This window comes from Microcaecilia unicolor, chromosome 2 (genome assembly GCF_901765095.1).
Source record: "Microcaecilia unicolor chromosome 2, aMicUni1.1, whole genome shotgun sequence".
In the NCBI taxonomy this organism is placed as follows: domain Eukaryota; kingdom Metazoa; phylum Chordata; class Amphibia; order Gymnophiona; family Siphonopidae; genus Microcaecilia; species Microcaecilia unicolor.
Genome location: NC_044032.1, coordinates 609007112 through 609032928, shown reverse-complemented (window position 1 = coordinate 609032928; position 25817 = coordinate 609007112). Strand labels below are relative to the sequence as shown.

Here is a 25817-nt window from a genome sequence, read left to right as displayed (position 1 = left end):
GTGATATGGGCATGGCATAGGAGTGGAAATATAATCCTGTAAGCGAATACTAAGTCAGTGTTTCCCAAGTCCAGTCCTGGAGTACCCCTTGCCAGTCAGGTTTTCAGGATATCCACCTTGAAGATGCAAGAAAGATTTGCATATAAAGGAGGCAGTGTATGCAGATCAGGTTCTTACATATTCATGGTGGATATCCTGAAAACCTGACTGGCAAGGGGTACTCCAGGACTGGACTTGAGAAACACTATACTAGGTAATGCTTTCTAATGGGATAACGGCTGAGTTAATGCTGATCACTTAACACCTCCTACATAGGAGTTGCTGCTCCTGCATTAAAGTTCCCTCAAAAAGAATAATGTTAAATTTGAGGTTAACATTTGCTAAAATATGTTAACTCCAGTTCCTAATGCCCTTTAATAAACATACCCCTAAGTTTATACCTGAGGCAATGGAGGGTTAACCCCCAGATTCTAAATAGCACGCCTAGAGATCCGTGCCGATTCTGTAACAATGCACCTAACTTAACAAGCAAATGAGTGCTGATAACAGCACTTAAAAAGCAATTATGAGCACTAATTGGCACTGATTAGAATTTACAATCACAACTTGCTAAGCGTATTCTGTAACAAAGTGCGCCGAACTTCTAATGCACGCAGGCAAAAATTGGGCGTGTCTATGGGCAGGGAAATGGGCATTTCGTGGGTGTTCCAAAATTTACGCACGTAGTTATAGAATATGGCCCAATGCGCGTAAATCTGTGCGTTGGAGTTTACGCCACATTTTCATTGGTATAAATGGATTCATGTAGTTTTAGGAGCTGATATATCAACTAAGCTTATTCTATAATCGGTGCCTAAATGTAGGTGCCGATTATAGAATACGCTTAGTCGGCACTGATTTCAGCTCCAATTTTTTTTGGCGCCATATATAGAATCTCCCCCTAAGTGAGTTGCCCGAAGTCAGAAAGAGTTTCAGTGGGATTTGAATCCTGCTGCTTTAACCACTAGGCCACTCCACTCTTTCAAGGTGCTTCTAGTGTGGGCTGTTTTCAGAGACAGGATTTTATCATCTCTTCAAAGACAAAATTCAGTTGCTTTAGAAGTCTTGGGAAAACTAGAGTGCATTTTTTTTTGTCTCTCCGATACTGACACATTTAATAGAGATTGGTGTCTTTGTAAGTGATTGGAGAATGTTCAATGGGCTTTTCATTTTAGAAGATAGTGAATATGACCCGGATATGTTCATTCCCATCCCAGTTTAACTGCCTAGAGGAGCATTTTCAGAAATGTTGACTAAACTCTGCCTTGGGACCAGTTTAGGTTTTCATGAGGAATCAATAGTTGTGGTGTGAGAGGAAGAGAGATTTCATCAGATCTGTGTCCTGAATGAAAATGAAAGCAACACATTTCATATGCTTGCTCCTCTAGCCAGAATAGCCACTGAAAGAGAAAACAGGATAAGGCATGGAAATTCTAACTGTTCAGAGTCTGAGGAGCTGCTTTCATGTTTAGATATCAAAATAATAACTTTGCTGTCTGGTAGAAAAATACTACAGCAGTGTCATTCTTCACGTTTAAAAAAAAAAATATATCCTGTCAACTTTTAAGCGCTAAGGGGCCCTATTACAAAGGCGTTTATGGACCTGCGCGTGCCAAATCAGCTTTACCGCCTGGCTACCGCGTGCCCCAGGCAGTAATTCTGAATTTGGAGCAAAAATATTTTCTACCGTGAGGCACTTACCCGGCGGTAAACGTCAGCGCGTGAGACCTTACCACTTAGTCAGTAGGTGGCAGTATGGTCTCAGGCAGAAATGGACGCTTGCTGGTGATTTAAAAGGTTGGGGTTTAAAGGGTATTGAAGGTTTATTGATAGACAGGTAGAATTAAAAAAATTAAACTTTATTCACAACGGAGTGGAGGAGTGGCCTAGTGGTTAAAGCACCAGTCTTGACATCCAGAGGTGGCCAGTTCAAATCCCACTGCTGCTCCTTGTGATCTTGGGCAAGTCACTTAACCCTCTATTGCTTCAGGTACAAAATTAGATTGTGAGCTATCCATGGACAGATAAATACCCAGTGTACCTGGATGTAGCTCACCTTGAGCTACTACTAAAAAAAGGTGTGAGCAAAATCTAAATAATAATAAAAAAGTCTCCCTACCCTTTTCCCCATAGAAGCAGGGATTAGTTCAGTCTTTATTCCCGCCCACCCTCCTCAGCTCCTGCCCACCCCTAGCATATCTCTTCGTTTATAGTCTTAACTTACAGTCAATTATTCTAATTAGGATCACAGGAGAGGAGTTTTCATTAGAGTTTTAATTACTTTCTGAGAAGTAAACACTAAATAAATCACTCAATATACCACATAATCTTAAGGTTCTTTATATTAATGTCCATAATACCTTAAGACGTTTAAACAACACAATAATACTAAGATGCAGTCCAACAGCAAGAGGGGTGCTGTTTAGTCTTTTTCATTGAGTGTCACATGTATGATTATCGCTAACTGACAAGAGGTTATATGTGTGTGCTTGATGCAAAGAGCTCCTAGCTCTCAGAGAATGAGTCCGTTCTCTTGAAACTAGAATAGCAGACTTGGAGGAGCTGAGGGAGACGGAGAGGTACATAGAGGCTTACAGGGATATTGTAGAGAAGTCCCGCTTCAGATCTGGCAGTCCCTGTACTACCTTGGAGAGCATCACCCTAGTGAAGTGGGAAGTAATCCTGTAGCCTGGACCTGCCCACTAGGGAATGCAATATTCACTGGCACTGAGGATGTGCCTTCAGGAGCTTTTGCCTAAGAGGGGAGGGTTAGGACAGCTGTTGTAGTTGGTGATCCGATCATTAGGCATGTAGATAGCTGAGTGACTGGTGGGCATGAAGATCACTTGTCTGTCTGGTGTGAAGGTGGCGGACTTCACGCACCACCTAGATAATATTTTAGATAGTGCTGGGAAGGAGCCTGCTGTCTTGGTACATGTGGGTACCAATGACAGGAAGATGTGTGAGGGAAGTTCTAGAAGCCAAACTTAGCCTCTTAAATAGAAAGCTGAAATCCAGATCCTCCAAGGTAGCATTTTTGGAAATGCTCCCCATTCCACGTGGAGGAGTGGCCTAGTGATTAGGGTGATGGACTTTGGTCCTGAGGAACTGAGTTCGATTCCTGACACAGGCAGCTCCTTGTGACTCTGGGCAAGTCACTTAACCCTCCATTGCCCGCCGCATAGAGCCTTCCATGAGTGGGAAAGCGTGGGGTACAAATGTAACAAAAATAAATAAATAAAGAGGCAGGCAGAGCTCCACAGTCTCAATGCATGATTGAGACGATGGTGCAAAGTTGAGGGATTTAGATTTGTTATGAACTGGACAACATTCTGTGGAAAGCGGAACCTGTTCCGAAAGGATGGACTCCATCTTAACCAGGATAGAACCAGGCTCCTGGTGCTAACTTTTAAAAAGGAGATAGACTAAAATGGGAGGGGGGGGGAGAAGATGACAGTTGCCTTGGAGCACATGGTTCGTTGTGGAGTATCCTCGAAAGATACTATTGAAGCAGGACATTTAGGGAATCCCAATAGAGAGTTTTCAATAATGATGAAAGAAAGCCAGGAGTGTTTAATGGGAGAACCGAGTAAATTATGCAAATTATCTCCGTCAACTTCAAAGCAGCTTGTAGATGCTAGGAAAAATCAGAATTTGAATTTGTCTGTATACAAATGCTAGAAGCCTAAAACATAAGATGGGAGATTTAGAGTATATAGCACTAATTGAAAAGGTAGATATAATAGGCATCTCAGAGATATGGTGGAAGGAGGATGATCAGTGGGACACCGTGTTATATATCGCAATGATAGAGTGGATCAAATTGGAAGGGGGGTTGTGCTAAATGTTAAAGAGGGAATTCAGTCAAACAAAATAAATATTATACATGAAACAGATAGCAGCATGGAATCCTTCCGTTCTGGTCGCCGTATCTCAAAAAAGATGTAGCAGAATTAGAAAAGGTTCAAAGAAAAGCGACTAAAATGATAAAGAGGATGGAACTCCTTCCAAGTGAAGAAAGGCTTAAGAGGTTATAACTCTTCATCTTACAAAAGAAATGGCTGAGGGGGATATAATTGAGGTCTATAAAGTTCTGAGTGTTGTAGAATGGATAGACGTAAATTGATTTTTTTTTTTTTTTTTTACTCTTTCAAAAAGTACAAAGATCAGGGGACACTCGAGGAAGTTACATGGAAATACTTGTAAAACATACTTGGAGAAGAGACGGCTGAGGGGAGACATGATAGAGGTATATAAAATATTGAGTGGAGTGGAACAGGTGGATATGAAGCATCTGTTCACGCTTTCCAAAAATACTAGGATTAGTGGGCATTCAATGAAACTACAGTGTAGTAAATTTAAAACAAATCGGAGAAAATGTTTCTTCACCCAACGCATAATTAAACTCTGGAATTCATTGCCGGAGAACGTGGTGAAGGCGGTTAGCTTAGCAGAGTTTAAAAAAGGGCTAGACAGTTTCTTAAAGGACAAGTCCATAAACCACTACTAAATGGACTTGGGAAAAATCCACAATTCCAGGAATAACATGTATAGAATGTACATTTGGGAAGCTTGCCAGGTGCCCTTGGCCTGGATTGACCGCTGTCGTGGACAGGATGCTGGGCTCGATGGACCTTTGGTCTATTCCCAGTGTGGCATTACTTATGTACTTATGTAAATAAGAGGAAATAGTTTTTTCAATCAAAGAATAGTTAAGCTCTGGAACTCGCTGCTGGAGGATGTGGTAACAGCAGTTATCGTATCTAGGTTTAAAAAAGGTTTGGACAAGTTCCTGGAGGAAAAGTCCATAGTCTGTTATTCAGATGGACATAGGGGAAGCCACTGCTTGCCCCAGGATTGGAAGCATGGAATGTTGCTAGTAATTGGTTTTCTGCCAGGTACTTGTGACCTGAATTGGCCTCTGTTGGAAAGCAGGATACTGTGCTAGAAAGACCTTTGGTCTGACCCAGTATGGCTGTTCTTATGTTCTTAAAAATGGGCTATCCATTCCCAACTTGCAGGATTACCTCCCAGGAAAAGTCTGACAATTTTTGGTATGTTGTGCACTTTTCTTCTCTAGCAATGGAGATTTTATAAGACATTATCATCTGTCAAATGTTCTCAAGAGCATTGAAAACTTACTCTGCTTTGTGTTCCCCTTCAGTGATTTTCTTTATCAAGTTAAATTACTCACAAGCAGCTTTCACTTCAGCAGTGGCACTTTCTCAAGCCATCTTGTATTGTGCAAACCATGTTGCCTTTTAAATCGCCCAAACTATGATTTACTGGAAGCAGAACTTTCACTTGCAGTGCTCTGTTCTCATGCTGTAAGTCCTCACACAAACGTCATGCTTTCTGGACTTTCATCATGTTTATGGGAACATTAGGCTGGTTCTGAACTTCAGTCCACACATTTAGGCTATCTTTGTTTCCAAGACATCACTGCTTTGATGGAAGAGCCTGGAAGCACTTCAAGCTGTTGCTGCTTTTGGATTTGTTTTAACCTTGCCTTTATTTTCACATATTGTTGCTATTGTGAAAGTTGCAAGCCTCAATGCCTTAGATATTTCATATCAGATAAAATGGTGTGGTAGCCATGTTAATTAAATTGCCTTATGACCTTTCTGATTAGCAACTACACCGTTCACTGGAGCTCTGTTAGCAATGTATGGGTGCCGATGTGAAGATTTCTTGATAATTATTTTGACTGTTTTTACTTTCCAGTTGATTTTATGGCATTCTGTTTCTTTCTGTTTATCTTAGATTGTAAACCACTTAGATCTTATTTCAGAGGTAAGGGGTAAAAGGTTAATAAATTAGAAATAGAACAAGGAAAATAAGGTTATATCTTTTTTTTTATTGGACTCACTAGTAAAAAACATATTAAGGAGCTCTTTTTACTAAGCTGCGGTAAAAGGGGCCCTGCGCTAGCGACGGCGGACATTTTTGCCGTATGCCAGGACCCCTTTTACTGCAGCGGATAAAAATGACCAAAAATGAAATGGCTGTGTGGTAACTTTGCGGACATTTTTTTTTTTGGGGGGGGGGGGGGGGAACACTGCCACCCATTGAGGTGGCGGTAAAGGTTCCTGCGCTAACCTGGTGGTAACCAAGCAGCATGCGGCATTGCCTGATTACCACCAGGTAACCCCCTGCAGAAATATTTTTCAAATATGTCCGCTAGAGGAGTAGCCTAGTGGTTAGTGCAGTGGACTTTGATCCTGGGGAACTGAGTTCAATTCCCACTGTAGCTCCTTGTGACTCTGGGCAAGTCACTTAACCCTCCATTGCCCCTGGTACAAAATAAGTACCTGAATATATGTAAACTGCTTTGAATGTAGTTGCAAAAAACCTCAGAAAGGCTGTATATCAAGTCCCATTTCCCTTTCCCTATTTGAGATTCTACATGGAATTTTGCTACTATTTGAGATTCTACATGTAATGTTGCTATTCCATGTAGAAGCCTGCCCGTGCAGATCAGCAACACAGCTGCGCAGGCTTCTGTTTCTGTGAGTCTGATGTCCTGCACGTATGTGCAGGATGTCAGACTCACAGAAACAGAAGCCTGCATTGCTGATCTGCAAGGGCAGGCTTCTACATGGAACAGTTGCTAGTGGAGGAGTAGCCTAGTGGTTAGTGCAGTGGACTTTGATCCTGGGGAACTGAGTTCAATTCCCACTGCAGCTCCTTGTGACTCTGGGCAAGTCACTTAACCCTCCATTACCCCAGGTTCAAAATAAGTACCTGTATATATGTAAACCGCTTTGAATGTAGTTGCAAAATACCACAGAAAGGCGGTACATCAAGTCCCATTTCCCTTTCCCTTTAAAATGTCGCTTCCTGGGGGTGTAACTACTGCTGGCGCCTGCGTTGGGCCAGTGGTAGTTCCGTATTGCGATGTGGCAAGCCTGCAGTGGGCTTACCGCTGCTTAGTAAAAAGCTTCACCTTGTTTTCCATTTTTTATTTTATTTTTATTTATATTAGCTATTTCAGTCACTTGCTCACCAAGCTCCTTAAAACTTCCAGCCCTACATCTAAGGTAATGCTTTTTTCTTTTTGTGCTTTTGCTCTGATCGCCAAACAATGGGTGCTTTGAGACATTAATACTTTCTCAGTAGGACTATTGTAATTATATATATATATATATATTGGTTGCTCCAAAGCTCTGAACATCAAATTGCAGAGTTCAGAATGCTGCAATAAGAATAATTTTTGCGACTGATAGGAGCCTATGACACCAATTCAAAGTATCCACTATAATTTTCAAAGCTTTCCATGGGGATGTTCCAATCTATTTGGAGGGAAGGTACTAGATCCACCAGAAACCTTTATCTTTTAGGTTTCCTTCTGTTTGTAATGTGAAAGCTATTGACCTTTTAAATCCTCTTTATCTTATCTAGCAGCTTCTAGCTGGAACTCTATCTTCCCCTCTTAGGCAAATTGGAGATTACCATCAATTTCATAAGCTGCTGAAGTCTTTTCTTTTTAGAAAATATCATTAACTCCTAACTGACTGGTACTATAAGTTGTTTTTTTTTTTTTGCCACTGTTATTTGTTGAATTGTATATTCTTGGAACTTAGACCAAAGTCCAGTATCCTGCTTCCAACAGTGGCCAATCCAGGTCACAATTACCTGGCAGAACCTCAAAGAGTAGCAAATTTCCAAGCTACCAATGCCATTAATATATAGTGGCTTTCCTCATGTCTACCTTAATAGCAGATTATGCACTTTTCCTCCAGAAACTTGTCCAAACCTGTTTTAAATTCCAGGGTGGAGGAGTAACCTGTTGGTTAGTGCAGTGAGCTGAGACCCTGGGGAGCTGGGTTCAATTCCCACAGCAACCTCCTGTGACTCCTGGGCAAGTCACTTAACACTCCATTACCCCAGGTGCAAAAAACAAACAAACAAAACCCCCACCTTAGATTGTAAGCCCAATAGGGACAGAGAAAGTAGCTGCATATAATGTGTGCAGCACTGCATATATCTAATAGCACTATAGAAATGACTAATACACAAACTGCTGTTATCACATTCCCCAGCAATAAGTTATAGAGCTTAACTATTTGTTGAATGAAAAAAATATTTTCTTCTATGTGTTTTAAAAGTATTATCAAGTATTAAAAGTATTCAAGGTCCTGAAAGGAAATGGCCTCGAGTATCTGAACAATAGGATGATCTTCCACACACCGCCAAGGACACTAAGGTCCTTCCAAGGACTGTCACTAACTACACCCTCTCCAAAAGACATTACACAATGTGATACCCGCAAGCGAGCCTTCTCCGGAGTGGCCCCCACACTCGGGAATGCATTGCCTGAAAGGCTGCGCTTAACACAAGACTACCTCTACTTCAGGAAGCAGGTGAAAGCTTGGCTCTTCAACCAAGCCTTTAACGGAAGAAGTAACTAACTTGTTAGTCTCACTCACATACACAGGGATTGACTTGGGCTGCACATACTGCTGTGGGACATGTTTATCCACTCCAAGCCTAACTGAGATAATATTTAACCATCTCTCTGACCTCATGTGCAACTTTCTTCAAATCAGTCACCTTACTTTCAAATTCTTCCTACTTTCTTACTCATCTCGGCTTTCAACTCCATTTCCACCTTGCAGGGTCAACTTAGTCTGTCTGGTCAGTTTCCATCTTTTCCAGCCTAAACAGGTTCAGGCTACTTCAAGGATTCAACTTATAACCTGAAGTCCTTCTTAACAACATTTCATGGACCAATTTAGTCTCTTTTACCCTTTCCCTATTTTCTTTTTACTCTGTTTCTTTTATCTTCTCTAATTTAATTGAAATTGTATAACCACTGGTCTGGCGATAGCCTAATCAGTACATTGTAAGCCACTTTGAGTCTGCACAATGTGGGAAAAAGTGGGGTATAAATGTGCTACATAAATAAATAAATAAATCTATATGTTACAACTTTGCCTTACCCCTCACTGCCAATTATAATGTTCTAGTACATATTGTGTTGTCATTACAAGTAGTATACCATGCCATACTTTGTAATGTTTGAATATTTTTACTGCTCTAATTGCCTACTGGCACCAGAATCCCACCCTCGGTAAGGGTTTATTTTTGGACATCCCATAAGTTCTAGAATAGTGTGAAACCGCTGTGGAAGTAGAAATTTCTTACCTGATGATTTTCTTTCTATTAGTGCTTCACACTATTCCAGTAGCCCACCCATGATTCCGCTCATTCCGCCTATCGGTTGTTCCAGTGCTCAGGTTCCCCTCAGATTTAGAGTTCTCTGCACACCCATATTGGAGGAGTTGTGAATAGTTGATGATGTCATTTTATTTGGTTCTGATTCAAGGTTAAGTTGACTCTTTCTTACTCGGCTTGGTTATTTGAATACTGAAGAGCTGGTTGATGTGCACAACTACCTACATGTTCTGGAATAGGGTGAAGCACTAATAGATAGAAAATCATCAGGTGAGACATCATTTCTCCTTTCCAGAAAGCTGTAACCTCCATCTTTTCTCTTCAGTGTACCACTATATTGTTTCACTTTGAACAGTGACATCAATTGTTATATCTTATTATGTTTCTGGAGGCAAGGGCAGTTCTTGCTGGAGATTTGTCTTGTTGCCCATCATTAGAGGGGAGAAAGAGAGAGACTTGAGATGCCAGATTACAAGGGATGGCGGGGGGGGGGGGGGGGGGGAAGAGAGATGGGACTTGGTGGGGAGAGGGAAAGGGGAGCAGAAGCTGGATGGGATACTGTTGGGGGAGGGGCATTGTTCAGTGTATGAAAAAAAATATTTTAGGAGTTCTGCCTTTGTAAAAAGTTCGGGAATCACTGCTATAAGGAGCCAACTTCTTGATTATTATTATTTTTTTTTTTTTGCTAAGGACAATTTAACTACTGCACTGAGTAGATCTAGATGAGAAATACTGTGATTCTAATGATTTCTCTTTACTTTTTATTTACAGAGATATAAATTGACTTTGCACCTTGGAGTGACAGATTGGCACACAACAACCTTCTTCTTGGTTGGCTTGCAGTAGATGTGCCCAGGTCTGTGTCGGTACTTCACTAAAGACACAAAAAAAAAGCCAGAATAACCTTCTTTCATCCCATCATTTAAAGAACTTGAACATTTGACTCTTCTCACGTTAAATGAAAGCCACACAGAAAATCTCGGTGTTTGGAAAAATAGTCTTACAGTCTTTGTGATCTAGAAAACTTACGCTGAGTGCAAGTATTGAGTATATCATTATCCCTGCATGTCAATGTGAGGATGCTTTCATCAAAAGAGATGTGAAACCAAACAGCAGTAGAAAGTGTGTAAAGCAAGAATATTAGCACCAAAGTCATTAAATCTTGAGCATGTTCTGTAGTAAGCTCAAAGATCTGAAGATCACTGGGGAGTGTCCATTCTCATTACTAACTCAAAGTCCTTCTGAAGAACATGAGGAAGAGTGCTCAGAAGTACAGGATACTTCAGAAGCAAGATTACCTATCTGCAAAGAAGTTGGTGAGCAAGATATTGTTGGGTCTCTTCCACAGAGGAAAACAAGCCGAAGCCGAGTGTATCTACATATGTTAGCTGAGAGCATTCACAAGCTGATTTTTCCTGAGGTAAATGGTGATGGTCACTAAGCACAAGGGTGAAAAAATTCTGGGCAGTTATTGGCCCATGTGATTAAAATTTTGTGTCTGGTGCCTGCAAATACTGCCTAAGGGGAAAAAGGTGGAGGGAAAGAGAAGGTGGTGTTTCTTGATCATACCTGGGAAGAAGTGGCGAGAGCAATGCCAACAATAGGAAAAAAAACATAGGCCATATGGTCTTTATCTGCCTTCATTTTTCTATCTAGTATGCCCATCCATACCATCTACTATCCCTTCCTGTCACTTAGAGATCCTGTGTACCTGTCCAAAGCTTTCTTGAATTCAGATACAGTTTTCATTTTTACCACCTCTACCGGGTGGCTGTTCCACGAATTCATACGTGTCCCCGTGCCTTCACCCATTCTGTCTCTCGTTCATATGTGCCCCCCGTGCCTTCACCCATATTCGCTCTCTCTCATATGTGCCCATGTGCCTTCACCCATTCTCTCCCTCTCTCATATGTGACCCTCCCTTGCCTTCACCCATTCTCTCCCTCTCTCATATGTGCCCCTCGTGCCTTCACCCATTCTCATTCTCTCTCTATCTCTCTCTCTCTCTCATGCCGTGTCAGTCCGGTGTCTGTTCCTCCCCCCTCCTGGTTTACCTTTTCTTTTTCAGTAAGTCTTCACCCTGCAGCGGCAGCCATATTGAAACGCTGCCTCGGCCTGCGCTGGGCTTTTCCTTCTGACCCATCCTACCCCCTTCTGAAAACAGGAAGCTGTGTCAGAAGGGGGCGGGATGGCCCAGATGGAAAGGCCTGGTGCAGGTCGAGGCATCATCTCAATACTGCTGCTTGCGTAGAGAGAAGACTTACTGAAAAAGGCAAGGTAGGGGAAGGGACGGGAGAGAGAGGCGCCATCGGTCCGAGAGGGGAGGAAGAGGTGCTGGACCAATCATGCGTGCATGCATGTGGGTGGGCAGGAGAGGTAGGAAAGTTTAATAATCTAATCGCGATTAATAATTAATGCATTAATCGTGGTATTAATTGCGATTAATGGGCAGCCCTTGTAAATACATTTTCAATTCCTTCTTTCCATATTGACTCACTGAGGCATATTTTCAAAGCACTTTGGGAGGCTAAGTTCCATAGGTTTCTATGGAACTTTGGGAGGCTAAGTGCTTTGAAAATGAGCCTCATTGCCTCTTCCCTAACACTTAAGTCCTGCAATTCTGTAGCTTTAGTATTATCTTTAACATATAACGCCACTCCCCCTGTCTTTCCTGAACAGATTATAGCCCAGTATAGCTATATCCCAGTCATGCTTCTCTGTGAACCACGTCTCCGTGACTGCCACTAAATCTAAATCAGCCTCTAGTTCCAGAACTTTATTTCCTATACCAGGGGCGTAGCCAGACTTTGGCGGGAGGGGGGTCCAGAGCCCGAGGTGAGGGGGCACATTTTAGCAGCCCCCGGTGCCTCTGACCCCCGCGCCACTTTTAACACCCGTGCCGCTGCCACCACCACTTTAGACCCTTCCCCAACGCCCCTCCCCTTTCGACCACACCCTTCCTGCCGCAGGGTACCTGTGCTGGTGGGGGTCCCCAACCCCAGTCAGCCGAAGTCCTCTTCAGCACCGGTCTCCGGGCCGGCGTGTTGCTGCAGCTGATCTGGAAGGATTCTGTTTTTGTGCGAGTCGTCCTGACGTCCTGCACGTTCCTACTGCTGCATGTAGGAATATGCAGGACGTCAGGACGACGCACACAGAAATAGAATCCTTCCAGATCAGCTGCAGCAACGCGCCAGCTCGGAGACCGGCGCTGAAGAGGACTTCAGCTGGCGGCGGTGGGGGAGGGTTGGCGGCGGCAGGAAGGGGGGGGGTCGAAAGGGTCGGCGGCAGTGGGCCAGGGCCAAATCTGTGGGGGCCCATGCCCCCGTGACCCCACGTAGCTACACCCCTGTCCTATAATACAGACATTAATATACACTGCTTTCCAGATGTTGTTCCTTTTTCCCATTTGTGTGGCCCAGGATAAGAAGGGACAGAGATACTGAGCAAATTGGGGAAAGTAAAGATGAGTGCAGTGCTGGTAGTCAGAAACTAAGGAGGGAGCTTTTATTGCACCTTGATTTACCATGGGAGTCAACAGCCTGGGGAAGGATGTCACTAGACACCAGAGAGTTTATTTTTTGTCTAGTCGGGGGGGGGGGGGGGGGGGGGGAGGTGTGTGAAGGAGGAGTAATGGGATGGGGGGGACCTAGAGAACTTTTTTAAAACGAATTGGGGAGGGGGTGAGGTGGGTGCCCTAGATGCCAGAGTTTGGGAGGGGAGTAGAGGGTAGTACCCTAGACACCAGGGATTTTTTTTTTTTTTTTTGGTTAGGATGGAGAGTTGGTTGGGTCCAGTAGCGGTCCCAGGAAGGGTGTTGCTGCAGAAAGCTAACTGGTAGGGAGGTCAGGTCAAGCTACACCAGCCCTGGACCTAGTGAAAAAATTCATTTGATAACTGTGCATTAGAGGCTATGTTTTTGTTTTATGCATTGGCGCAGCAAACTTAATGGCCTCGTATGCATTCATTTGAATTCAGTGTGTGACCATGTATGCTGCGCTGAGTTAAACCCATGCTCAGCCCCCTTTTTACATTGCTCGATGGTGTATACCTCACGGTATCCACTTGGATGAGCTTGCAGTAGCTTTCTGCATCGACCCCATTGGTTTCCTCTAAACTCAATAGAAAATTACAGCGCAGTGAGTGGTAATGAACTGCTTTCAGGTCATTTGGACTCATGGCCCATTTGTTTCTTTTGAAATGAAACAAAATGAACACGGACTCATCCGTTGCGTTTTGTCATTCATTTCAGAATGAACGCATGTTCGTAAGATTTTCTCCCGTGTGTAACTTGCTGAACTTCAGGCTAGAAATCTGTTTGTGCGGCATATTTGGTTTAAGGATGACAGATCTTTTTCAGCTCCTTCATTATCTCATTCAGAGTGCACGTAAACTCTCAAAGTTCAAATGTCACCTTTTCATTGTGTTACTGTGAGATTTCTCCTTGTTCCATTTAATGCCGGTCATTTTAATTTATGTAACTGTTTTTTCAATTTCCAGTTTGAAAGGCTGTATCTTGCACTTCAGAGAACATTAGCAAAGCACAGAGCAAAAGGAAACAGGTAAGCTAAGTAACACTGTGCTGTGGAAATAATTGATTTATAGAATACTTCTGTATTTAGGCATTCCTCATATTTGGTTCAGAAGCACTGGCTATTTCAACGTCTGTAGGGTATTTGGCTTTGGATACCACATTGTGTATACAATTAAGAGGTGATTATAAAACAAACCACGTAAGTGGATGCAGCTGGAATATATTGAAAAAGTGGTTATTTAATACGGAAAAATACACACATACCTTCTGTTCTTAAATTGCTTCTTTTAAAAAAAAAATATTTATGAAATTTTAAACATACACTAAAGGAAAAGTCCATAGACCATTATTTCTAGGATAAGCAGCATAAAATGTATTGTACTGTTTTGGGATCTTGCCAGGTACTTGTGACCTGGATTGGCCACTGTTGGAAACAGGATGCTGGGCTTGATGGACCTTCGGTCTTTCCCAGTATGGCAATACTTATGTACTTGGGATTCTGAATGGAATGTTACTACTCTTTGGGGTTCTACATGGAATCTTGTTACTCTTTAGGATTCCAGAATCTTGCTATTGTTTGCAGTTCTACATGGAATCTTGCCAGGTATTTGTGACCTGGATTGGCCACTGTTGGAAACAGGATGCTGGGCTTGATGGACCTTCGGTCTGCCCCAGTATGGCAATACTTATGTACAATAATGCACTTGTTTAAGTTAATGAGATACAAGGTTAGAAAACAAATTACAATGTAAGAATTAAACAAACAGCCATATATAACACCCAAGACCTCATCCATAAAGTCCTCAAAATTTGGGGAACTGAGCAATCATAAATTCAGGAGCAAAAATTAAAAAATAGGAAACTATGGCAAAAGAAAGTCTGAACAGGAAATTTGCCTATACTTCTCTATGAGCGATCTTACTGCTCAAACATCTATCCTAGAGTCGTGGAAGGAGGAACAGCCTGACTTGGGGAAGCGGTAATTACAGGAGCTTTACCCACCAGAAACATTGAGAGCTAAGGAGGTTCAAAGTATACGTATCTATTACTAGAATATTTAACAAGGCATTTACAGGGTTACTTCAACAAAAAGGTACCTCCTATCTACTGCACTCTAGAACACAAGAGTAAAAACTGTTGCCTCTTTTTTTGAGTGGCCAACGCACAGCGGTCTGCTGGAACCAGCTCACATTGGTTCGCAAGAGCCGTTTGTTAGGTTTTTTTCGAATTTTGAGAGCTGGTTGTTAAAGTAGCTACTGAAAATAAGGGGCCCTTTTACTAAGCCATGTAGGCGCCTAAGCATGCCCAACGTGCGTGGCCCAGGTGGTAATTTTATTTTTTATGCACTGACTCCTAGCATTTGGCCTTGTCGTGCTTCCTCTTGGTGTCCTCCTTCCCTATGGCTTGCTCGGGCATCTCTCCCCACTGCCCACCCCCCCTCCACCTGATGCAGCACCTCTTCTTCTTGCAGCAATTAACTTTTTTAAAGCAGTGCTGAGCCGGCACCGTCGGAAAAAGCCGGCTACTTCAGCCAACCAAGGGGGCTTTTTCTCCAGCCTCTCCCACCCCCGAGGGTGGGACAGACTGAAGGACGGCCCCCAAGACTGGTGAAGCAGCCTGCTTTTTCTGACGGTGCAGGGCTGGCCTGCATTGCTTAAAAATCGCGGCAAGAAGAGGTGCTGCATCGCATGGGGAGCAAGGATTTTGGATAAAAAGAGAAGACAGGGTGCCATTGAAGAGATGAAGCCCTTCCCCGCATAGCCGTTGTTCTGTGTATACTCAAAGCAAACAAACCTATGAGCTGCTGCACCCGTGTTGTCGTTCTTTTATTGTTGGTGGCATTTTTATTTAATCTCATATTTTCAAACATGCCAGCTTGTGGAGCATATGGATGTACACAAAGGAGGTATAATCATGGAATGAGTTTTCATAGGTAGTAATTTGGTATAAATCATAATCAGTGTGTCATTTGGAAAGGCTGGTTATAGGGACACTTTAGCACTGTTATATTCACACAGAGATTTTTTTTTTCTCCTGGTAAAAGAGCCAGTAAAATACATATGATGTTACGAAAATCAGGTGCTCAACTTTCAGAGTTTCTATCTTTGTTTGTTTGTTTGTTTATTATTTATGATATTTTTATATCCCACATTAAACATGAATTAAGTTGAAACCTGGGAGCATATAAAATCTTTCTTTTTTCCTGTGCCTACATTAAAAGAAAAAGGTTGCATGTGGGAACTTGCTCCTTTTGTTTTGTGGATTCCAGTATTATATTATAAAAATGCACTTGAATAATGAGGGAAAGGCTTCCTTCATGCAGAAGTACTGTCCAGTGTCAATCTAAGGGCCCTGCTTACTAAGGCGCTTTAGCGTTTTTAATGTGCCTGCAATTAGCATGCGTGCTAACCGTGTAGGTGCCTATAGGGATATTGTAGGTGCATACATGGTTAACACACATTAAAAACGCTAACGCACCTATAACGCAGCTTGGTAAACAGGGCCCTAAATGTGCCAACATTGTCCAGTTCAGCACGTTATTAGCTGCCAAGTTCATACAAAGTTAATTATGTTCAGTAGAAAATAAGGGGCCCTTTTACTAAGCCGCGTAGACGCCTACATGCGCCCAACTTGCGTGGCCCAGACGGTAATTTCATTTTTTTATGCACATCCACTATGTGCGCCGGAAAATATATTTTATTTTCCTGCACACGGCACTAACCAGGCGGTAATTGACATTTTACGCACACTGACGATTACTGCCCAGTTCACGCATGAGACCTTATCACTAAGTGAATGGGTGGCAGTAAGGTCTCAGGCTCAAAATGGACGCAAGCCAATTTTCATTTTGCTGCATGTCCATTTTCGGCCAAAAAAAAAAGGTGCACTTCAATACACGTGTCTAGACCAGCGCAGGCCACTTTTCGTTGCACCTTAAGAAAAGGACCCCTAAATCTGTGGGCTCAGGCTGCCTGCTATGTGAATATTTCATCATTGTTTCATTATTACTACACAACGTATTGCATTATTATGGGCATTCGCTTTAAACTTTGATTGCTTTAATTTGTTTATCCAGACCTTACATGCACATGGTTTTTTTTTTAACCCAAAGGTGGATCCTAAGGGTGGTTGAACAATTAGGAATAAACTGTGTTGTTTCTGATTTTACTTGTTTTGCAGTGCTTTGGGCCCTGCTAATCTGTACATCTGGTGTCTGACATCTTGGAAGATGGAAATTAGAAAATTAGAAATAAAATTTTGGATGCATTTTGTAGAAGTTGTTGTTTACTGTTGAAATGTGTATATCACTGGAGTCATGTGATATACTGCATGATTTGTGCTTAAAAGACTGCAGGAAGTTTAGGGGATTAGAAGGCTTGTTGAAGTACAGTATTTATGTACTTAATTGTGCTTTTGGAGGTCAATTTGCCAGCTGCCTGCACTGGTGCAAAACCAGTGGGTGCTTGTTAGCTGTAGTCCTTAAGATAGTTTTCAAATGGAAAATACTTTGAAGATTGCCCCAAGAAGCAGTACCCACTAGGGCTGTACTGAATATTCGGGAGAAGTCCCGGCATTACTACTACTACTCCTTATCATTTCTAAAGCGCTGCTAGACATACGCAGTGCTGTACACTAGAACATGAAGAGACAGTCCCTGCTCGACAGAGCTTACAATCTAATTAGGACAGACAAACAGGACAAACAAAAGATAAGGGAATATTAAAGTGAGGATGATAAAATAAGGGTTCTGAAAAAGTGAATAAGGGTTAGGCGTTAAAAGCAGCATCAAAAAGGTGGGCTTTTAGCTTAGATTTGAAGATGGTCAGAGATGGAGCTTGACATACCGGCTCAGGAAGTCTATTCCAGGCATATGGTGCAGCAAGATAAAAGGAACGGAGTCTGGAGTTAGCAGTGGAAGAGAAGGGTGCAGATAAGAGAGATTTACCCAGTGAATGGAGTTCCCGGGCAGGAATGTAGGGAGAGATGAGAGTGGAGAGGTACTGAGGAGCTGCAGAGTGAATGCACTTACAGGTCAATAAGAGGAGTTTGAACTGTATGCGGAAACGGATAGGAAGCCAGTGAAGTGACTTGAGGAGAGGGCTAATATGAGCATAACGACACTGGCTTGGAGCTAGAAACAAGCAGTGGGGAGCAGTAGTAGTCCATGTATTTGGCTAGTGGGGCTTGGCATCCCTACCAGCAAAGGTATGCCTAGCGTGCCCACATGGGGGGGGGGGGGGGGAAGGAGAGAGGATTTGCTCCCCCCCACCTAATTGCAAGGCTGCCTACACCCGGTGAGAGAGCCTGTTGTTAAAGATTTCCAAGCACACCACTGTCTTTGCCATATCAGGAAAAACACAAACTTTCAGGCCACAAAACAGAATGGCTTTATGTTGGGGAAAAAAAAGTCTCAAAATTCTTTCTCTGTCCATCTCTAAACTTAGAGTAACAAAGCAGAAGGAGTTACTTGCTATTCTGTAGAAGTCTCCAAAAATGTAGTTACCCCCATTGCCTCAGATTGCAAAACTGGATTAGGAGTATCCAGAGACACACTTGCTAAAGGCTTTGACTTCCTGGAATGTAAAACACTTTTAAAATAGCAGGTTGATCAACTTCTGGAAGCTGCTTCAAAGTCTCAACAAAGTATTTCCTTAACATTTCTGTAGATGAAATCCTAGGGGTTTGGGGAAAATTAATTAAACACAAGTTCTTCCTTCTCAAAACATTTTCCATATTTTCTATCTTATTATGCAAAAGCAAATTATCTTTAATCAAAACTGAATCCACTTGGGAGCCTGTTTTTTGAATATCTTCTTTCACCAAGTCCAATTGTTGATAGGACACAAGATATGTCAGAAGATGTACGATTCTACGAGGCCTGAAATGAAAATGTGAAGCTAAAAGTTTACCTAGTTCTTCAATAACAGACCACATAGATGGCAGAGATGTTTCTCCTGGTCACTGCAAAGTTCAGGAAAAAAAACTGGAACGGATGAGGCTGCATCCACTGCACTCTCTGGAAGCTGCTGACCAGAAATGTCCCGACCTTCTGCTTGAGGGTGAAAACTCCTTCCACTCTCTGGCGATCCGGGTCCTTGCTGAGCGCCTTGCATCGGGTCCGCTCCCAGCACACTCAGTGCTGAAGCCAAATCCAGCGCAGGCCCAGGGATCTTCCTTCCGCCAGATTCCGTGGGGGGTGTTGCTCTGCCGGACTAAGTGATGTATCTAAAGCGGCTGGTGCCAAAGGCTCCCGCGCCACCTCATGCAGCTTAAAGTCCAGAATTTAACGCCAAGGCTCCCCACTGGAGGTGACGGTCCATCGGGCCGGATGAATTGGGGGGGGGGGGGGGGGTAGAGAACCAAGATGGCGCCTGGAGATCTGTGAGTATGCATTCATTTTTCCTTGAGCTCTGTTTGTTCCCTTATGGATGGAAACAAGAGGAAAGGGGTTGGTTGAGGGCACATACCTGCTTTGTCTTAATTTGCTAATTATATGTGCTTCCAATGGCAGCAGGCACATACCTACGTCTACACCTACTCCTACTCCGAGCATGCTTGAACAAACACAAATGTATTACAGATCATACATGTATACCTTGAACTTGACAAGGTAGGGTGTCAATTTTGTAAAGGTTGCTCAAATTTGGGCACCAAAATGCTGAGCACTGAGTGTGAATTGTATAACTGCATCTGGGTGCTCAGATTCTGTTATAGAATAGAATGTAAACATTGGTGAGCTAATGTTTAGGCTCTGTCACTTATGCCATGTAAAAGGCAGGCATTAACGTGGACACCTAAATGTTGCACTTCAAGTTTAGCTTATTCTATAAGTTATGAAGAGACGTGTAGGATCTGCCCAGGCCCTGCCCATGGCCTCACCCTGTGAAACCCCCCTTTCAGTTACACGCTGTGGGACCGGATTTAGTAAATGGTACTGAAAGCTAGGCCTCAGAAAGATCCACGCTGAAATCGCATTCTATAAAGGGCGCTCCGCACTAAGGGGCCCTTTTACCAAGCTGTGGTAATAAGGGCTCTGCGGTAGCGGTGGTGGCCATTTTTGCCGTGCGCCAGGACCCTTTATACCACAGAAGGTAAAAAAGGCCAAAAATCAACATGGCCATGCGGTAAAATTGCATTTACCACATGGCCATGCAGAGGGAGCACTTACTGCCATTGAGGTGGCAGTAAGGGCTCTTGTGTTAACCCGGTGGTAACCAGGTAATGCGCAGGGCTGCCCGATTACCGCCGGGTTAGCACTGCGCTAATAATTACAGGAAAAATTTCCATAGCACCGGAAGTGGCATGCATTCGAGGTGGAACTACTGCCGGCGACCGCGTTGGGCCCGGCGGTAGTTCCGAATTGCCGTGCGGCAACCCTTTCGTAAAAGGGATCCTAAGTGACTTATCGGCAGCATTTGACCTGGCTGATCATGCACTGTTGTTATCCCTACTGCAGTCATTGTGCATTTCCAATACTATCCTGGTTCAGGTCATTTTTTTCAGAGCGCAGCATTCAGGTCACCTTTAATCAAAATACATCTTCACAGTCATTATCCTGTGAAGTTCTGCAGGGCTTGATTCTCTCACTTCTGTTTAATATTTTCATTAGTTCTCTTGCTGCTATCATTCAAAATCATAATATATCCTTTCACATTTATGCTTATGTCATCTTGTTACTATATAAAGCTGATCTACATTTCCTTGATTTAATCATCTCCAGACATTTTGGATGTAGTAACCCAGTGGCTCGTAGATCACTGCCTTGTCTTAAATCGTGAGAAGATGATAGTCTGCTGGTTAACATGTCATTTAACGCCTCCTAGCTAAATGCTTTCATTGCATAGTGTTAATATTCATCCAGTATCCAGTTTCCGTTGTTTAGGCGTTATCCTCGATTCACTTCTCACGTTTGAACCACAGATCTCGTCATTGTGTAACACTAGTTTTTTCCTCTTCAGACAGTTTCGAACAGTGCGCCTCTTCTTCACCACAGACACCTTTCACTCACTGATCTTATTGCTGTTTATGACAAGATTGGACTACTGTAATGTCATCTACGCCGGGATCTCACAAACCTTAGATACAACACTTCAAACCCTTCAGAATATGGCCATTCGTTAGTTTCACCCTCTTTAAAAAGCTATCATTGGTTACCAGTCAAATTTCGTGTAAGATTTAAGGTTCTTTTGCTTGCATTTCAAGCCTTTTGCCAAGGTACACCATCTTATCTGTCAGCGCTAACTATACCACATTCCCCAGCTCGAGTATTGAGATCCTTAAATGACCATTGTATGGTCTTGCCAAGTCTCTGCAAAGCCCAAATGGAGAGCACCCACCATACTGCCATCTTTTTTTCTAGCCCCATTCATGTGGAACTCCCTGCCTTTTATTTATTTTTTTTAAGAAGTGAGCTTTCATGAAAGAAATTCAAGGTGCTATTAAAGGCCTGGCATTTTGAGCAAGCCTACTCCATGTGTTCGGTTTGACAGCATTGCCTCTGAGGCACAAATTAGAAACCCTCTCAGTATCTCTTTTGGTATGCATGTGTTCTTTCCTATTGCTTTTTATAACTCCTTTCCTCCTTTGAATTAGTATGTAAAACGCCTTGCCCTGCCTGCCAGTTAAAGCGATATAGAAAGTTTGGAATAAAATACATATATACATACATAACACATGTAGGCATTACCGCGACAGACAGTAGAGAGAGTTGCGATGGGGTTGCTACCCACACACACACAAACAAACCCACGGGTGGCTTTTTATAAAATAATCCCCCAAAAGCTGAACTCAGTCTCAGGATATATCTTTTGCAGGACATCAACTTTAAGCAGTAAATTAGTTGACTCAGAATGCAGCCCACATGGTTGGGCTAAGAAAATATCAGGTCAGGAATGAGGTCAGACTCTTTTTGCAAGGGTAACTGGTAGAGGAAAATACTATGGAATGTTTTCCTGAGGAATTTATTGACCTGAAATATGAACCCTGTGAGAACTCTGGCTCCTGGGTATTGTGCATCAGCAAATTTGCTTTTCTCCAGGAATGTGCTGGCAATCCAGAAGATAAAATTAGTTAAACAAAAAGAAACCACTAAATTGGAGATATATCATCTCATTAAAATAAAGATGCAAGTTGTTGGGACCTCTGAGGCCTATTTGTGCACTCAATGCTGTTTTTGGCAGGCTAAGATGATGTGTTGTGCAGCATCAAGTTATGGATTTGTTTGGAAGATTTAGCATAAAGCTGAAAAAAGTATACTACACTAAGGAATAGAATAGGGGAAGTAGGGCAGCAAAGAAGTAATTACTACTAGCAAAAGTACACACAATTTTTACTCCGCCAGCTTTGCCAGATTTTTTAAGTAGATGTAACCATATACTTTCACTTTGAAAATTACCCCAAGGAACTGTGCACACCCAATTATATCTGCAGTTTGGGGTGTCTTGTTCTCCAGTAACATATATGCACAGGTGTCTGAAAATTGAAAAGGAAGTGCATCATTGGACATCCTGCTCAGCTTTGCTCCGAGAATGCCACAGCAGGTAAAAGCATACATGAAGTGGCATTAGTAAATGGGAGACAAAATGGAGACAAAATTTAGGCCCTGGAAAAAATTGATGCTGAGTGCTGTTCAGTAAAGGGCACACACCCTGTATGGAATAGCACTTGCTGCTGATTCCTGTGCCACACTTTGAGTGCGCCAGCTAAAACCTGGTGTAATTCTGGTGCCCAACTTGGGAAATGGCAGTATTCTGTAGCAGTGTGCCCAACGGTTAGGAATGCCTATGACTCACCCATACCCCTCCCATGGCCACTCCTCCTTTTCAAATGCATGTGAAAAATTGTAGGCATGGCTCTTTATAGAATCATACATAGGCAGTTGTGTGTGTGCGCAACTTCAAATTATTGCCAATTAAGCCCAATAATTAGAACATAAGAACAGCCATACTGGATCAGACCAATGGTTCATCTAGTCCAGTATCCTACTTCCTACAGTGGCCAATCCAGGTCACAAGAACCTGGCAGAAAACCAGTTAGTAGCAACATTCCATGCTACCAATCCCAGTGGCTTCCCCCATGTCCATCTCAGTAACAGACTATTGACTTTTCCTCCAGGAACTTGTCCAAACCTTTATAAAACCCAGATACGCAATTGTTACTACGCAATTATCAGCTGTTAATAACTCATTACCTAATTTAGTTGCGTGCGCAACTCCCAAGTACACGGAAATTTGGGGGCCCAAATATAGGCACCCTTTCTAGAATCTGGAGCGCATACTTTTAATCGCATATCGGGCAGCCAGTTAGATAAAAGGCTACTTGCATGTGAAAAGTACTGTTTTACTTGTGGAACTGCTTTTGACTGTGACCTTCCTGACACCATTTTTAAGTTTGAGCCCTAATTTTTACATTATTGTGTGTGTGTGTGGGGGGGGGGGGGGGGGGGGGGGGGTGAATATCTTCATTAGCAGATATGCACCTAGGGGAAGAATAGAAGCAATTAGGGAGAAACTGTTGAATTATATTGTACAGATCTAGAGGGCTTTTTACTATAACAACATAAGACTAGCCACACTGGGTCATACCAATGGTCCACCTAGCCCATTATCCTACTTCCAACAGTGGCCAATCCAGATCACAGGTACCTGGTACAAACTCAAATAGTAGCAACATTCCATGCTACCAATCCCAGGGCAAGCAGTGACTTCCCCCATGTCTGCCTCAATAGCAGACTATGGACTTTTCCTCCAGGAACTTCTCCAAACCTTTTTTTTAAACTCAGATACACTAACTGCTGTTACCACTTCCTCTGGCAGAGAGTTCCAGAGCTTAACTATTCTTTGATTGAAAAAAATATTTCCTCCTATTTGTTTTAAAAGTATTCCCATGTAATTTCATCGAGTGTCCCCTGGACTTTGTACTTTTTGAAAGAGTGAAAAATCGATAAACTAAAGTGCATTCAGCCGGCGGAAGTTCATTTGATAACAGGATGCATAAATAATAAGGTAGGGAAGTCCAGAAGGAACCGTAGTCTGCAATCAGCGCAAAAGCAGAACACACGTTTTCTGTTCTAAAAAGGTATTTATTTCCACCACTTCAAAGTCAAACGATGCCGGACGTGGCCAGGTTTCACCTTCCTAAAGGCTGCATCAGGGGTTACAACTATATGACAAAACATCTAACAACGTCATTAGTAGCAGAAGTGTTAGTCCAAAAAATATAAAAATCATAGTATATATAAATACACAGGCTATTTGGCAGAACAAGGTTAAAATCATTGGCCCTAATATTCAGACCGTGTGAGATAGCCGGACTGTCTCCTGTGGTGAGCGCTAAACCCCGGATATTCAATGCCGGTCCGTTTCTGGTGACCGCCATTGAATATTTGGTTTAATTTTGGCTGGTCTGATTTTAACCGGCTAGAAAAATAGCCAGCAACCATTGAACGTACGTTATGTCTAGCCAGACGCTGTCTGTTTGAAAACAAAGATTGCTGACTATTTTTCTAGACTGTCTGACTAGCTATATTCATACAGATTATGAAGATACACTCTGAGCCCTGAGGCAGGTGTTTGTGCGCTAAAACACGGCCCGTGTCGAGTCTTTCTCACAATAAAGGATGGCACTTATCTCTTTCTTGAAGGCCCAGTGTTGCTTTTTTTGTCTTTGTTATATGCTTCTATGTTGTATTACCCTCTCTTTTGTGACTGCGTCCTCATTTTATTTAATAACATCTATATAAGTTTTCAGTATAACCTTATCCCAGTCAGGTCTTGGCAAACATTATTTTTGAATAAGTAGTACAACTAGTGTTTGACCTTCCAATTTTTTTGTTTTCTTTATAAAATATTAACATAAATGGCAGATGCAAGCATTTACAGCAGCCCTAATGCAGGCCTTAATCTTTGCACCAATATTTATCATCTACGCATGTACATTATGGCATTTTATAATCTATGGGTCAGTATTCCAAAGGTTTAACTGGGCACAAAATGCTTCTGCCTGGTTAAACCCCACTGAGCTAGCCAACTGCCAATATTGAGTAGTGCTTCTGAATATCATCACTAACTGGCCATCCCCTAACTGGCTAGGCTAAGACTGTGCCAGGGGCAGAGTGAGGGCAACAGCAACTTAGCCAGTTAGTGGTTTTACTCATTCTGCTAACTGCTAAGTAAGCACATAGAGTTAAGACAGGAAAACAACTGTCCTAACCTTATTTGCCAACTTAACCAAGCACCAGTCTGAATATCAGCCGATGCCCAGTTAACTTCCAGGTCCGTGGACATCAGTGGCATATCGGTACAAGATGCTTCTGTTGTGTACGCACTCCCTATTCCCTCAGTGTGGATCGAGTAAGGCTTGGAACACACTGAAGCACCAGAATGAGGTTTGGAATACACCAAGAAAGGCTATTGGAGCACCAGAATGAGGCTTGAAGTTCCCTGAGCGAGCTATTGGAGCACCAGAATGAGGCTTGGAAAACAGAGATGCAGCTGAAAGGCTCTTGGTTGGAAGATCTCACTGTTGCACCCCCTGTCAAAAATTCCTGGCTATGCCACTGGTGAACATACCCGAGTAGTTTGATGCCAGGAGCCACACATGTCCCGTCATTGAATATCCAAGGTTAAGTCAGCCTGTAGCTGGAAGCGGTTTATAAGATGTTTACTGCCATGGGCTGAATATTACCCCTATGTGTGTATTTATTTGTGTGCTCAGCCCAGGCTCCACTCATATGCATGCCCACTGCCAAAGTATTCGCTATCATATTCTGGCCCGTACTTTTCAACTAGGGAGCTTAAAGTATGAACCCCATATAGAAATCCTCCTGCAGAATCCCATGTTACATAGAACATAGAGATTAGATTGAGACATCCAGATCGAGATGTCCTCGGTTCCGTTTGTATTTTTCAAAAGGTTATTCCCTTGCAGAGCACTTTCTAAAATACCTACAAGATTACACATGCATGTGCTTATGTGTGCAGCGAGAAGCCATATTGGTAAAAATATGTACCTTATTAAGCTGCGTTAAGCAGCTAAAGTGGATTTTATCACAGAGTAGACATTAACACAG

The 25817-nt window shown here is 42.6% G+C and overlaps 1 protein-coding gene across 2 annotated transcripts in view; it reads left to right on the top strand.

Moving 5' to 3' along the window:
- GUCY1A1 (guanylate cyclase 1 soluble subunit alpha 1) overlaps window positions 1–25817 on the top strand; it is a 111778-nt gene that overhangs the window by 2678 nt on the left and 83283 nt on the right. For both annotated transcript variants that reach the window (XM_030191615.1, XM_030191614.1), the window contains 2 exons: window positions 9988–10636; window positions 13714–13775. In XM_030191615.1, coding sequence (XP_030047475.1) covers window positions 10385–10636; window positions 13714–13775 — 314 coding nt within the window. In that variant the 5' untranslated portion in view covers window positions 9988–10384. The remainder of the gene's footprint in view (window positions 1–9987; window positions 10637–13713; window positions 13776–25817) is intronic.